General features: G+C 42.1%; 1 protein-coding gene across 1 annotated transcript in view; it reads left to right on the plus strand.

Annotated features, from left to right (window-relative positions):
- LOC111146965 (glypican 6) overlaps positions 1 to 15,297 on the plus strand; it is a 1,144,597-nt gene that overhangs the window by 1,112,064 nt on the left and 17,236 nt on the right. The window contains exon 7 of the mRNA XM_022502741.1: positions 12,898 to 13,034. Within this exon, the coding sequence (XP_022358449.1) occupies positions 12,898 to 13,034 (137 nt within the window). The remainder of the gene's footprint in view (positions 1 to 12,897; positions 13,035 to 15,297) is intronic.

The following is a 15,297-nucleotide window of genomic DNA, read 5'->3' on the forward strand; positions in this document are numbered from 1 at the left end:
TCACCAGCAGTCTGGACGGGAAGACCCATTACAAGGAATGGGGACATCTGCAGGACAGGAAAAACCAGAGGGATCTAGTGGAGCTCACACTGGAGAGTGACTGTGGATGTCAGAGGAGGAGTCTTAGAGGAGGAACGTCGGAGTTGAGACTCACAGAAGGAATTATCCACTAAATCGTACTCTTCTTTTCCCAATGTATAGACTATATGTTTGAGGTAGAATTCATAGACATCCTTGGGTCCTGTGACTTACATTCTTGGGTGCATTTTTTAGAATCTCGTTTTGTTTTTCCTCAAAATCCCTCATGCCAAAATCACTGGCAATTAAACTTGAACGAATTCCCAATTAGATTCAGGAAGGAAAAGGCAGAACATTGTGTTATATCACAAATGTAACACAATGGATGCAAAAATACCATTTATTTTATAACACATAGTACAGATCTACATAGTTACGTATAAATCAAATCACACATGCCCAAAAGAGACTTATGTGCTTTTGGTTGCCTATTGCATAAGACATTCAGGACAACCCATCTCTACCCTAAATGGCTTTAGAATTTCGATACATGTGGTTTCTGAATATTTTCTCTACTGCATCTAAATTACTTTCCCAATATGCGAACACGTTTACAAGTGCACTCACAGGTGGATGGAATCACATTTGCGACGCCGTTCTCAAGAAGGTCCTGCTCAATTACAGCAATCTCAGGTGAGCAAAAGAAAGTTTCTTATGCTCTGGTAAGTTCCAAATACCTACAGAGTCTTCAGAGAAAAAGACCAAAATGCACATCTGTCTCTCAGCTTTGGTGTGAAAGAATACAGCCTCAAACATTTGGGATTCAATGATGAATTCTAAAATATTCAGGACTACTTAAAGTGTGTGCCTTCCCACCACCACTTTTTTTTTTTAACATTAACAGACATACTTTTAATATCTTGGATTTCATTTCCTGAAGATGAGATTTCAATATTTTAAGAGTAACTTCAGGTAGTTATGTGCCTAACTGAATCATTACATTATGTCAGTCACAGGTAGAAGTAGAAATTGTGTATGGATTTTCTGAGTATCGTCAAAGACCCTAGGAAGGGGTTGCACATTCGAAATAATAGTTGGCAAAGAATCAGAATTTTTTCCCCAAGACTATGTTCAGAACATCAAACTCTGTTTCACTTGGCAAAATCAGGTTATGAAATATATAAGCTTTGTCTGGCAATTTTCTAAATTAGTGCTAATTTCTAGGTTAATCCTATGCAGAGTGATCAATCCCAGGCCATTGCCATGATCTTATTGGCTACATTAGGTAATTGAGGGGGAGTAGAGGAAATCTGTTCTTCAAACCACAACGAACTTCCAAAAGTTTTCATTCCGTAGTGATAGAATAAATGGTATGGGAACATAGATCAGTGATTAAATATCCGAATGGCCTTAATGTATCTTATGTAACTGCTAGAAGTACTGAATTCGTCCTCTCCTTTTGAGAATGGATCCAAGATCTTCCTATCCCGCCATATAAAGACAGCATTTCTAATAACCTAATTTAGAGTCAGCGCTTGTCACAATCCATGCTCTAGATCAGGGAAAGCTCCCGGAGGATGTCTGCACCCACTCAAAATAATGCCTGAGAAATACCAGAGAACAATGTTAACAACCAAGGAAGATAGAGCTGACCTCAAAGGCCAAGGGCAGAGAGTGAGAGAGCAAAGACTGGATAGACCCAGAGTCAGAAATGAAGCAAAAGGAGAATTCACCAGCTGATGTTCAGAGAAAAACAGAATCCACTCTAGCAGCTGAAACTAGGTATAGATCACAAATAACAAAGCAAAGCGAGCAAAAATGTTGGGGGCTCAGTCTCAGTGTCAGTCAGAGGAGGAGGAACAAGAATATGCTTATGTTTTGTGGTCAAGCCTTGTCCGTAAAGATCCCCAGAACTGCTCCTGAGGGAAGGTGACTTCGTTTAGGTCAGGCAGAAAATCTCAAGTCCTCTTTACAGTAGGCATTGATATCTGTCATTGGAAATGTTTAAATGGAGTCTAGGTGAGTACCTGTCAAGAATGCTCTAGAAGCTTTGGACAATGGGAGACTCTGCTGAGTCTCCAAATTTCATGATTCAATGATAACAACATCATTCCTCAAAATTATTTATATTTTCACACTTGAGAAGTAAAGAGTACTACAATCCAGGCACCCACTGTGCAAAATACTTTGATTGCATATGCATTTCTGCAGACCTAATGTCTCCCTGTCTTTTTCTTCTTACTATTGAATTCTATGTTAGTTCAGTGTCAGACCGTATCATCTCCAAGGTATATAGAATACTTACTACCCTCACTTGCTTAAAATCTAATAACATAGGGAATGAGGCACAATCAGAATGTTAGGTATAAACACAAATATTTGAAACTCGATTGTTTTCCTAAAACGGGCTGCAAACATCTGACGTAAACAGCATAAGAGGGTATTTCTGGTTTTCTCATATTTATTCCACTATGAGGACCAATGTTTTGCGAGAAAAAGACCTCATCTGTCTTTTCAGGACCATGCCCTTACTATAACATCATCACATAGTCAAGAAACTCCAAGCCTGAAGCCAGGCAAGATAACACAGACTTTAAATTTTTCATCCACTTCCTAATCCCCCAAGAAATTCAACAAAACTAAGCATTGTCTTTTTGAACCTGCAAGGATTCTCTCATTTCCTGCTGATTTTTTCATCCTTCTCCGTTTTTCCTACAAAAGACATGTGTGTTTTTCTCCTCGGGGAAAACTGTAAAAAGTACCATACCCCAGGGAAACATACGTAATATTTTTTTAAATATGGTAATATTTTGAAGAACATGATAATAGACTAGAACTTATCACTGGATTCTCTGGGAATGTCTGAGAAAGCCCAGAATGTAAGGTTGGTTTTAGGTTGTGTAATGACCCAGGCACTCAGCACACACTCAGTGTGTCATGTGGCCGAAGTCTACTTTGGGTTCACTGACAGACTCTGTTTGACAGAACCCTACTGTCATCCCCACAACTCAGCTAATGGTTTCCTAAAAGGAAAGATGTTGTGAGTGGCTTCGTACATTCCAGGACCTGTCCAAACATTACACTCTAGACAATCTGAGACATGAAAAATAACTCCAAAGTGTTTCACACACTCAAAAGAAATGTGAAGTTGAAGTTCTCATGAATAACATGCTGAAAACCACATCAGCAGAAGGGACTTGAGTCCAGACTTGAATATAAATCAAGAGGTTAGATTGGTTAAGTCTTGTGTCTTCAGCTTCCTTGTTGAGTTACCTGACATTAGTAACCCCAAGTTCCTCAAGGATATTATGGGGGCTGTGTTTATGGATATTGGGCCACAACAGGCGAGTTAGTGTTCCCTCCAAGACTTTAGAACTTTAAATACTTTAAACTTTAAATACTCTACACTGTCTGTACATGTTTTCGAGTGAGTGTGAGAAGTTGTGAACAGGTTCATTCACAGACCTCTGTTTGATTACTGAAGGAATATACACGACTTGAATTCTAATGCAGGTTCGCACCATGAATTGAACGAGCTGGTGGTGTAATAAAAGATCATGTTCTCTAGAGTAAAGCTGGACAAGGTCACGGTCTCTGAAACTGGATTATTAAACTCTTGGGTTGCAGGAATCGTATTATCCATTGTGAATTTCCCTTAAGTTGACCAAGTAAAGTGGCCTTGTCCATGAGGTGAAAGTGAGGCTGACTCTGTTTCTTTTTTTAAACAGATTGTTTTCCCCAGCTAACAAATGACCTTCAGCCTATAAAATATTCACATTGTTTTCCCCCCTCAATATGTATTATTTAGTGTATAGCCCTTTAAATATTAACCATCTTTTTTCTAAAGATATGGTATATATTATTTACATCCAGCTACATTATGTTTTCATACAGTTGAAATAGGTACATTGGAATCTTTGTGAAACCATGAACAAATAGGGCATCCGGCCAGGTGCACACAACAGGTGCCCAGTGAAGTGAATTCTGGTGCGGGCATGATTGGTGGAGGACAGCAGGTGGCCTTCTCACATTTCATGCCTCACACTTCACAGGGAAGATCTGGGAGAAATAAAAGTCCAATATAGATGGACTTTGGGCCTCGAGTAGGCAGATAGATAGCCATGGACAAAATCTCTTGCAAGAGATCAAAGGTGCCCCATCAAAGGATCCACAGAGGAGACAAAGGTAATAATAGTTCAAAAACACCCCCAAATCAGTATTTCACAGGAAACTTTGCTTAGAAAAGGCGAAAGATTTATGTGATCTGAAGAGAAACCAGAGTATTGGAAACTTTGCTTAGAAAACCAAAGGGAAGCTACTGGAAATGGTAGAGCTTTATAAGGATTATAAAGACTGCTTAAGATGAGATTCATTCCATTTTTACTTAAATTCTCATGGTGTTTCCCCAAGCCAACATTGCCTTTGAGATCTCCAAGGCTCTTCCATCATGCATGTGTAAATTACACCTAGGATGACATTTGAGATGACAGGAGACTAGAATCCTAATTAAAGGACTGGAGGGGCCATCTGAGACCTCACTCTCACGCAGAGGATAATCAGGTCAAGGGAAAGCACTTTTTTTGGAAGGCCTGTAGAACTTCCTTATTCTCCAAAGGGAAGTCCAAGAAGGCAGTAGCTGGCAGATAATCGATCATTTTTGAAATCTTACTTCCCTTAGCAGATGATCGGCAGTGCTCCTCATGTATTTATTTACTCAACAAATATTTCTTAAGGACCCAGGACTCACACAGCACCTCACACAGTGTGGCCGAAGTTTACTGAGGCTCTGCCACAGAACAGATATTCCCTGCGAGTCAGGAAAGCTCAGGGGCTCTTAGCAAAAGGAGAAGCCGAAGAGCCAGTGCTGTGGCTAAAAGCCGTGACTTCTAGATGGATAACATCATCCCATTGTTGGAAGTGAAAACTTGGAGGACCATGAAGCATTTTTGTTGTTGTTGTTTTTAACCCCTCTGAATAGAAATGACTAAATGTCCAGCTTCCTAATTGTCCCCATGGCAAGATTCAGTGGCCACAAAAGAGCAAATATCAGCAAAGATGTCTTTTCTTGGGAGAGACTGTGGTGTTCCCCAGAAATCTTCAGACAAATTGATACTTGTGCTCCCAAAGCCCTTTGGTTAATCCCATCACATTTGCATCATGTCTGTTTACCTCCTACGCAGCGACATTAGGAACCCTTCAAGGGTAGCAAGTACGTACTGGCCATATTTGTATCCCCAGAGTGAAGCATAAAACCTGAGAAGTGTTTAATGAATGAATACTAGCAACAAAAGCCTTTTTCTTATTTAACCAATGCAATGGAACTTTTCCTGAATTATAAAACACTTAGAATACACTTTCCTATCTCATTCAGCTGATTTCACTGAATGTTTTTGTTCGCTACGTCACCGATTCATAATATATTGGGTCAATCCCTGTGCCACAGATTGGCAAGTGCCAAACTGTTTTGATCTCACCTCTCTATCAGCAAAAGTCTGAACTAATATACTGAACTAATATATTTTCTGTAACTTGTGAAAAGTATGCAAAAGGTAGAAACTTTTTTTTTTTTTTTTTAAGATTTTATTTATTTATTTGTCAGAGAGAGAGAGGGAGAGAGAGCAAGCACAGGCAGACAGAATGGCAGGCAGAGGCAGAGGGAGAAGCAGGCTCCCTGATGAGCAAGGAGCCCGATGTGGGACTCGATCCCAGGACGCTGGGATCATGACCCGAGCCGAAGGCAGCTGCTTAACCAACTGAGCCACCCAGGCGTCCCAGGTAGAAACTTTTGAAGAAAAAGGTAAAGCAACGAATCTTCATTTGTTTTACTTTGTGATGCTGCCTGTGTATTCAGAGGAAGTCTGCCATTTTATGGTTGTTCAATTGCACTTGCACTGTTTGAAATCAAAGAAATCTAAAGTTTCTTTGCCGAAGTCATTTTAAGTCACTCGTCCATTTAATGAGTTAGTGAAAACTACATAATCTAATCCATAAGTGCATTTAACCAGAACATGTGAACCGCGAAAGATGTCAGTACCCCAAGAACAAGCTAATGGAAGAGAGACGTGCCATTATCAGCCCCTTTCCACTCTAGAAAAGTCTTACGGGATGATTGAGAAATGGCCATCACCATATGGACCCATCACGAGACATATCCATCTGTAGATCGATTAAATATTAGGAAAGCTGAATTCCTCTTATATTTTTATATTTAAAAAGTAAAAATAGAAATTCTCATGTTTTCATCCTGAATCATGTGGAATCGTCCTGCCCACACCAGGGATACATACCTCCACTGCCAACCCAGCACGCACGCTCCGGAGACCACGACTACAGGACGTGTCCCTCTTAAGCCTGCTGGTGACGAGTAACGATTCTGAAGCCTACACTTGAGTTTGAATCTCATGTCTACCATTTGTTAGATGCGAGGCAAGTTGCTTCATCTCTCAGAGACCCCGTTTCTCATTGCAAAAGGGGATAACGATCATATATGATCAGTACAGTGTTGAGGATTGCGTGTGAGTGTCTTAGGCCAGGGACACCTCACGGTTAGCCTCCGACTGCTTAGAGTGGCTTACAGTGCCCTGTGCTGAATTCAGCAAGGGTCTCAAACACCATGTGCCCCCCAAAAATAAAATCTCATTTCTTTTCCCAGCTTTTCATTATTTTTAACTTTTTCAAACAATACGGAAATGGTTGAAAAAAATAATAAAATGAAAATCCATATGCTCTCAGGTAGGCTCGGTGATGGTTGACTTTTTTGCTATTTTCAAGTAAGTAAAAAACAAAGTGACACTTCATTCCTAAATATCTCAACGCCAGTCTTTGAAAAGCAAGGATAGTCTCCCACGTAAACACAATACCATGATTACACTTAAGAATATTATGGGTAATTCAGTATATCATCTACCATCCATTCTGTATTCAAAATTCTCCAACTATCTCAAAACTCTTTCTTATAACTGGGTAATTACCTCTTCCAAATCCGGGATTCAGTAAAGGTCCATCCGAAGCATTAGGTTGTTACATTTTTAGTTTCTTTTCATCTAGAACAGTCTTCCTGCGTTTCGGCCATTTTTACCTCTTTTGAAGAGTCGAGGCTGGTTGTCTCATATGATATCCCACACACTGAATGTGCCTGACCTGATCATTTATCTATGGGGTTACTTAGTTTGTGGTACCTGTAGCCCCAGTATTCTCTGTAAACTGGAGCTCGGCAATTCAGAGTCTTGATGAAATTCACGTTCAACATCTGGGACAAGATCATTTCTTAAATGAAATTGTCAGACACCCAGTACTTCGATCATCCTTTCTGCTCTTTGATGTTACTAATCCCTTTGCTTTTGCAAACATTCCACCTTGTCCGCTTCCTCCCTCTTTTGTCTGCTTTTGTGATTCTGAAAGGTAGGCATGAAAATGGCACCTGGGTCTTCCCATAGTCAAATATTCATGGACCTTCTGACAAAACTTCAACAAAGAGTTGATGCTTTTACTGGACCCGAGTTGAAATTGTCCCGAAAGCAAAATAAACTCCAGACAAGTTCTAGAAGAGGGCCATGTTTTCCCTGGGGCCCCCAACAGTGTGTATTTGGATAGGAGGCCTGCGACAAAATGGCAGTTAACTTCCAGAATCTCTCAGTGGTGTAGCTGCAAAACATTTACTACTCAGGGATAACTAATATTACTAATATTACAGCATTATGAACTTAACACTGGACAAATGGTAACTATAATGTACAAGTACTTGATAAAGTTAATTTGTCCTAGAATAGCTCCTGTGGGAAGCAGAAAGACATTGCTGCAAACTCCTTATTTGATCCCAGACCTCTGTTCCCATCAGGTCTGCGTTAGTAAGGAATCAGGACTCCCTGTACTTCGGCAACACATTTTGACCACCAGTTCTTGCTAGCCTGAAGCTTAGCTCACTGTTGTGTGCACGTAAGTTTCCAGGGAGAAAATTTTTTTAAAACAACTCAGGTCTCAAGCTACCGCAAAGTGGTCACACACATTACTCAGAAATAAAAATAAGAAAAATATCTCTAAATGGTGGGAGGATTGAAAACCTTGCAAGATACTGGAAAACAAACTGCATTTGTGTGGTTGTTCTTTGGAATCAAAGACGTGAGCCTCCCTGGTGGCTGCTAGGGTCCCGTTTTTGCAGCTTGTCTGCATGGCCCCCGCAGCTGGAAGTGAATTGGCCAATGTTTCCATGCAGAATGTTAAAATGGCATGTGTGGTGACTCAGAGGCAACCCCCACGCTCCTCGCTTAGCCAGATACAACCCACCAGTCCTCCTACCCTTCTGACATGAGTGCATGTTGTGGAAGACACTATTGTGTGTTAGCAAGATTGTCTGTGGCCTTGTAATAGATTGGAACAATTAAATCTATTTTCCCAGTCGACATGTATTGACTACCTACCGTGTGCTAAGATGTGTGTGACCAACCCGTCCTCGTTTGCCCGGACTTCCCAGTTTTAGTGCTGAAAATATGGCATGTGCTAGAAACCCCCATGTCCCAGGCAAACTGGGGTGGATGGTCATCTGCACCTGGTCCATCTAAGCACTGATAACGACAAGGCAGAACCATCTCCCTGTGTCAAGAAGCAGGTGGTCTTAGAATCAGAAAAGTAAGCCAACTACAAAAACTTAGAATAACCAGTACTTAAAATCATGAACAGGACACCATGGACCCAGAAATTTGAATCTAACTAACAGGGAAGTCAGAGAATGTTCTTTGAAAGAGACAATGCTTGAGTGTGATTTAAGGAGGAGCACAACATACACAGTTAAATTTTGCAAGTCTCAGGAGAGGAGAAGCGGAGATACCGGTGGGACACCATGCTACTGTATTCTTTCTTTGTGTCCCAAAATACATATCTTTGGTTCAGATTCCCACACTGTAAAGGTGGGATCTTAGCCTTAAATAAGCAGAAAAGAGAATGGTCATTCCTGCTGTACTTTATTATGGGACAGAATATACCTTACAAGTATTTCATGACTGAAGCTAGTGACAGTTTTCTGAATTAGTAATGCCTGTTCCTTTTCCTGGAGTTTGTGTTTGAGAATTGTGAGAACCTGGGGTGGTGGCCCAGGTTGCAAAGGTGAGAGGCAGCAGTGTACCACCTTGCAGAGCAAATCAAGTGAAGGATTTTGTTTTTGACATGTTTGATTTTGAAAAAAACTCAAATGCCCTGAAAAATGGCATTTTTTAAAAAAAATTGCATGCTTCCATCTAGATCCATTCACCATCAAAAAGTTGCCACATTTGCAGGGCCCCTGGGCAGCTCAGTCAGTTGAGCATCTAATTCTTGGTTTCGGCTCAGGTCATGGTCTCATGGGTCATGGAATCAAGCCCCACATCGGGCTCTGCACCCAGGGGGGAAGTCTGCTTCAGATTCTCTCCCTCTGTCCCTCTCCCTTCTCATGTGTGCATGTACTCTCTCTTTCTCTCTCTCTCAAATAAATAAATAAATCTTTTAAAAAAAATTTGTCATGTTTGCTATCTTACTCTATCTCTATACATCTATGTAGTGATGATGATAATGACGATGAAGATTTCTGAATCATTCTAGCGTAAGTTGTGGAAACCATAACACTTTGAATAGTGTTAACACTCTAAAGAGACCATCATGTATCTCCTAAGAACATGACCTTCTCCCATATGGCCACAATATGAGTTCATATTCAGAAAATTCAACACCTGGGGCACCTGGGTGGCTCAGTGGGTTAAGCCTCTGCCTTCAGCTCAGGTCATGATCAGGGTCCTCGGATTGAGCCCCGCATCAGGCTCTCTGCTCAGCAGGGAGCCTGCTTCCTCCTCTCTCTCTGCCTGCCTTTCTGCCTACTTGTGATCTCTGTCTGTGATATAAATAAATAAAATCTTTAAAAAAATTCAACACCAACACAGTATTATTTAATATAGAGTTACGATTCAAAGCTTGCTAACTATCTCCATAATATCCTTTCTGGCAATTATTTTTCCAACCTAATGCCCAATCCGGAATCATAGGCTGCTTTTGAATGTCATGTGTCTTATTCCTCTTAATTTGGAAGTATTCGGCTTTCCCTTGTCTTTTATGACTAACATTTTTGAAGTGTACAAGCCAGTCGTCTCCTAGAATGTCCATTAGCTGGGACATGTGTTTATCTGATGTGTCCTCATGATTGGATCCGGGTTACGAATTTTAGCCACCTAAGTGATGTGTCCCTCTTGTCACCTCACATTTGGAGGCACCCTAAATCACTGTGTCCCATGACTTTGATCACCTGGTTAGGGTGGGGGCCGGCCCAGTTTCTGCACTGTAGAGTGACCAGTTTTCCCTTTGGACTAATGAGGAATCTGTGGGGAATACTCTGAGATTGTGTAAATATCCTATTCCCTACCCAACTTTCACCCAAAGTTTTTTGCATTTGTACTAGCTTGTGAGGGCTGCTGTAACAAAGTACTACCAAGTGGGGGGTTTACAACAGATTCACTGTCTCACAGTTGGGAGGCTAGAAGTCTGAGATAAAGGTGTCAGCAGGGTCGGTTCCTAGGACTGTGAGGGTGAATGTTTCATGACTCTCTTCCAGCTTCTGGTGGATTCCTGGCAATCTTTGATGTTCCTGGGACAGTAGATACATCCCCCTGTTCCGTACCTTCATCTTCACATGGTATTCTCCCTGTGTATATCTGTCTCTGTGCCTAAATTTCCCTTTTTGATAAGGACATAGTCAGAGTAGAGCCCACCCTAATGACTCCATTTTAACCTGATCTTCTGCAACAGCCCCATTTCCAAATAAAGTCACATTCACAAGTCCTGTGGTTAGGACTCCAATATCTTTTGGGAGGGATGCAATTCAACCCACATCAGCCTCTATAGGAAATATTTGCTGAGATCAATTATTATGGGATGGCTGCAGAATGGTGATTTTTCTGTCGTTCTTTCAACATTTATTAGTTGGCTTTTGGGGATTGTGGTTTTTTATAATCAATAAACAGAATGTCCACCCATAGCCAGAGAGAAATGGCCACATGTCTTTCAAGCCGAAAATAGAAAACAATTAACAACATGCACACACATCTGTGCCCAAAGTGGCAGAAAAGGATGGACTCTTGTTGCAAACCTCTGTACCCAAGCAGATTGGCCAGAAGGAGAGCCAGAGGTTAAGGTAGCCCATGGACCAAAGTCAGCATCAATGGGGGAAATCGGAGAAGGCAGGTCTCAAGCCATCCTGAACATTTGTTGTGTGTAAGTGACTTCTTGGAATGTCATTACTCATGGATTCTCTTCGCACTCCAAAACAAAAGTAACATCACACTACCTAGGGTAGGTGCCAGGTTCTCAAATTCAGTATTCTGGTCATCTTCAGCCCTTATGCATGAGCAAACATTTCACAGTACTGAAGCCTCTTGTCATCATCAGAATCACAGAGAAGCAAGGGCCAAAGACTATATAATTCTGCAACTGCTGGGAAACATGATTGGGACAGAGATCCCATATTCTTTTGTTTTTACTCTTATACCTGATAAAAGATCTTTGGAATTGTTTTTCTAAAAGTCTAGACTCGATCCACAGTAAACATAAACTTTATTTCCAAAGGCTATCGATCTTAAATACATAATGCCATTAAGTCTCAGTGGTTGTCCCTTCTACGAGGCTGTGTAGGTATCCTAGAGCTGTTGTATCCACATACCACACATGGGGTGGCTTAAGGAATGGAAATTTATTGTCTCATGGCTCTGGAGGCTAGAAGTCCAAACTCAAGATGTCGGCAGAATTGTTTTTTTCTTGAGGCTGTAAGGGAAGGATCTTTTCCAGGTCTCTCTCCTTGGCTTTGTAGGTAGATGGCTTCTCCTATGTTTCTCCACATTGTCTTACCTTTACGCATACCTCTGTATCCGAAGTTTCCCTTTGAATGAGGGCCATCCTAATAATCTCATTTTAACTTTCTTACCTCTGTTAAAACAAAACAAAACAGACAAAAAACTTATGTCCAAATAAGTTCATCTTCTGAGGGACTGAGTGTTAGGAGTTCAGCATATGAATGTGGGGGAACATGATTCAACCTACAACAGATACATTTCAATTCCCAATGTTCACACGGGGAATAGAATAGAAAATCAGAGTTGTGACTACATGAGCCTAGACGTTAATTATGGAACCAAAATGATACTGAATTCCTGCCTCTACTCTTTGTGCAGGTGAAAAGTCAGTGCTAAGCCTGAAAACACTAAAGATGGGGTTACTAAGCTTTTCCCCACCATCCATCCATAGGGCTGTGGATTTTACACTTACCTATATTCAGAATGACTTTTCTCTTCCTGCTGTAGAGACTTTTAAGTGGGTTTGGGTTGCTACTCACCATCCAAGTGTGTGCTGTATAGACCTGTCCATCGGTTAAGAGCAGAGGTTAACAGCAGTCGAATTAGCGACAATATTTATTTCTTACAGAAACAAATAGACAATTGGGGAAAGCATTTCATCTCTCGGTGCCTTGATTTTGTGAATTTATCTGACATCTAAGCAAATGAATTCTAAAGAATATATTTAAGGAAATCTGCAATAGGGAACACCTGTTTTCTCCCAGCCAGCGAGGGACCTGAAGCCATTGAGATGCTTCGTAAGTTTTTAATTCAAAGCATGGGAGGACAGAAAAGATGGAAAACAAAAGCCAATTATCTGCGAACTCTCTGCCAGGAGCTGGAGGAAGATTGAGGGAGGAGGTAGGGAGGCTTGCGCGGGCAGTAAATCCTGCAGCATTGTGTCTCTCTCTGAAAACTGATAGAGTTTGTGCTTGTCCTATCACAGGTTCTCTAACCTTCACCTGTGTCGTGTCCTTGTGTAGAAATGGGCAACAGCTGGGGAGAACATTCAGTCTTTCCTTGCTTTCTTGGTCAGGTCACAGACATAAAAGAGAAACTGAAGCTCTCTAAAAAGGTCTGGTCGGCACTACCCTACACCATCTGCAAGGATGAGAGCATGACAGCAGGCGCGGCCAACGAAGAGGAGTGTTGGAATGGGCACAGCAAAGCCAGGTGAGGGGGACTCGCGTTCTTCTGGTCGGGGCGTTGCTCAGCCAGCCCTGGAAGGTTCTGCTGGCACAGTTCTACGGGCCTGTTGATGCAAAAAACAACGAAGAGTGGAGGGACACGTCGTCACTTAGCGACAGCTGTTCAGAGTGACAGGTTTGATGGGCACCTGGGAACACTTACTCTCAAGGTGCATTAAGCGTGGAATCCTCGTTCTGAGTGCCTCGCCTCTGGATGAGGACAGAGGAACGGTGACAGATGCCAGGTTACGGATATCCTGAGATCACAAAGAGCCTTTTATGTTCACTTAATGACTTGAAGACAGCAGAGCTATTTTTATCCATAGTGAAATGGGCAGGACTCGCTTTTCTTTCCATCACACGTTAAACAGGAAGTGAAAGTTCAACTGTAATATTTTTCACCCTCGGAGAAAAACAGGTTTTGATGGGCTCGTTGGAAGGGTGAGGGAAAAAGGAAAGGCCCAAGGGACAACCGACAAAGTGTTCTCATAGGTTCCCTGCCTCGAGAAGTGCCCCCCACCCCCGCTGGGATCTCCGGATGAGAGATGGCTCTGTTTTCAACCCGCTGCTCGGCTGCCCAGCGCGGCTGCCCCTTGATATGGAATTTCTGAATTTCTTGATTGAGCCCAGAAACGGGGTTGGCCCGAGTTTTCCTAGGGTGGAGGAGTTGGACAGGAGAACTGGCTGGGAGCTGGCGAGCAGGGAAGGACACCAGGAGAGGAGGCTCTCTGAGCACGCCTCAGCAGGGGTGCAGGTGGGCAGAGCAGCTGGTGAGTTGGACTCAAGGAATCTTTGGGGATTGATCAGCAGGTGGAGGAGATAAGCGCGGGGCGGGGCGGGGCGGGGCTCTGTTCTGGGTCTTAGTGGGCCTTTTCAAGCGGATGAAGCAGTTGTGATCAAAAGGAAATAGGAAGATCCACGGATATTAAGTTCAGAAGAAACTGCAGAAGGTAAGCAGGGCACAAGGGAGGTGCTTATTGCATGTTCTATCTCCCACTGCTGAGCTGAATTTTTTAGCATCTATTGGCAATGATATTATTAGCCATACTGGGGAGAGCTTAACAAGGCAAAAACAGGACAGCTATAGAAAGAGCTGTAATCATTCCAAGTCTCCCCAGAATATCAGTGTCCAAATCTTAGATCACGAGGGTAGACAGCTTTTTGTCATCTCAACAACCGGCCCCTCAAAAATGCTTCATCATTTATCAGGGTCTGGCCTTACAAGAAGGAGACCTTTGGCCAGCAAATTCAGCTGTGAAATTCAACAGCTTCTAATGTGTCTCTTCCTCATGCTTGTACAGAAAGACCCTGGAAAGGATGACCAGATGGCCTAATGAATAAAGTGGTTGATTTTCTGAGCTGCTCTGTTACCCATCTGTGTTTACCTTTCAGCCTTGGCTGAAATGAAGGCTGTGTTTTGAACTACATTCCCAGGGTTACACAGGTTGCTGGCTCTTAGCACATATACAAAAGGAAAGATAAAGAAATGTTGCAGGTGGGGATTGAGGAGGGGACTAGATACCCTTAGGGGAAAAAATGGGAAGTTGGCGACCATTAAAGTTAGAGCTAGAGGAGACCGGGGTTAGCCAAATTCCTCCTTGTGCGGATCAGGAACACAGGCGGGGGAACCGTTAGTCTAAGGTTGTCCAACTAGCAAGGATGAAAGCTGAAAATCTCCCAAGTCCTAGCCCAGAATTCTTTTCATGTCCATATCCTCCTGCCTCTAAACAAAGGTTAGGAGAACAAATGAAACAGATCCTTAGCTCTATAAAAGATGTAGTGAATCTATATTCATTCATTCAGTTCCTCCAACCATCAGCAATGTTAAGCACTCCCTCTGCCCCGGCACTCTGCAAGACTGCGTGCTTTAAGTACTCTCTGATAGCAGTGCTGTCCGCCAACCGATGAGAAGTACAGCGGTTGGAGAGAGGACTTCAAGAGCCGCGCTGTTGCACTGTAGGCTTGGGAAAGAACAGCATAAGTGGAGAACCACCCAGATCAGTGCTTAGGGCCCACATTTGATTTTATCCTAGTTCAGTGGGAACCCATTATGGAAATTTATGCAGGCGAGTGAAATTATCAAATGTAAGGCAATAAAATTATTTGCAAAGATATTCCAGAATCTGATCCAGTATACTATTTAAAAAAAAAAAATAAGGCTGGCCAATATTTACAACCCAAATTATATTCCCATTGAAAAATTAAAATTTTATCGTTTCTTTTAGTTCCTTTTTTAAAAATTCTTCCAC

Source organism: Enhydra lutris, unplaced genomic scaffold, assembly GCF_002288905.1.
Source record: "Enhydra lutris kenyoni isolate GAN:26980312 unplaced genomic scaffold, ASM228890v2 scaffoldscaffold15, whole genome shotgun sequence".
Classification (NCBI taxonomy): domain Eukaryota; kingdom Metazoa; phylum Chordata; class Mammalia; order Carnivora; family Mustelidae; genus Enhydra; species Enhydra lutris.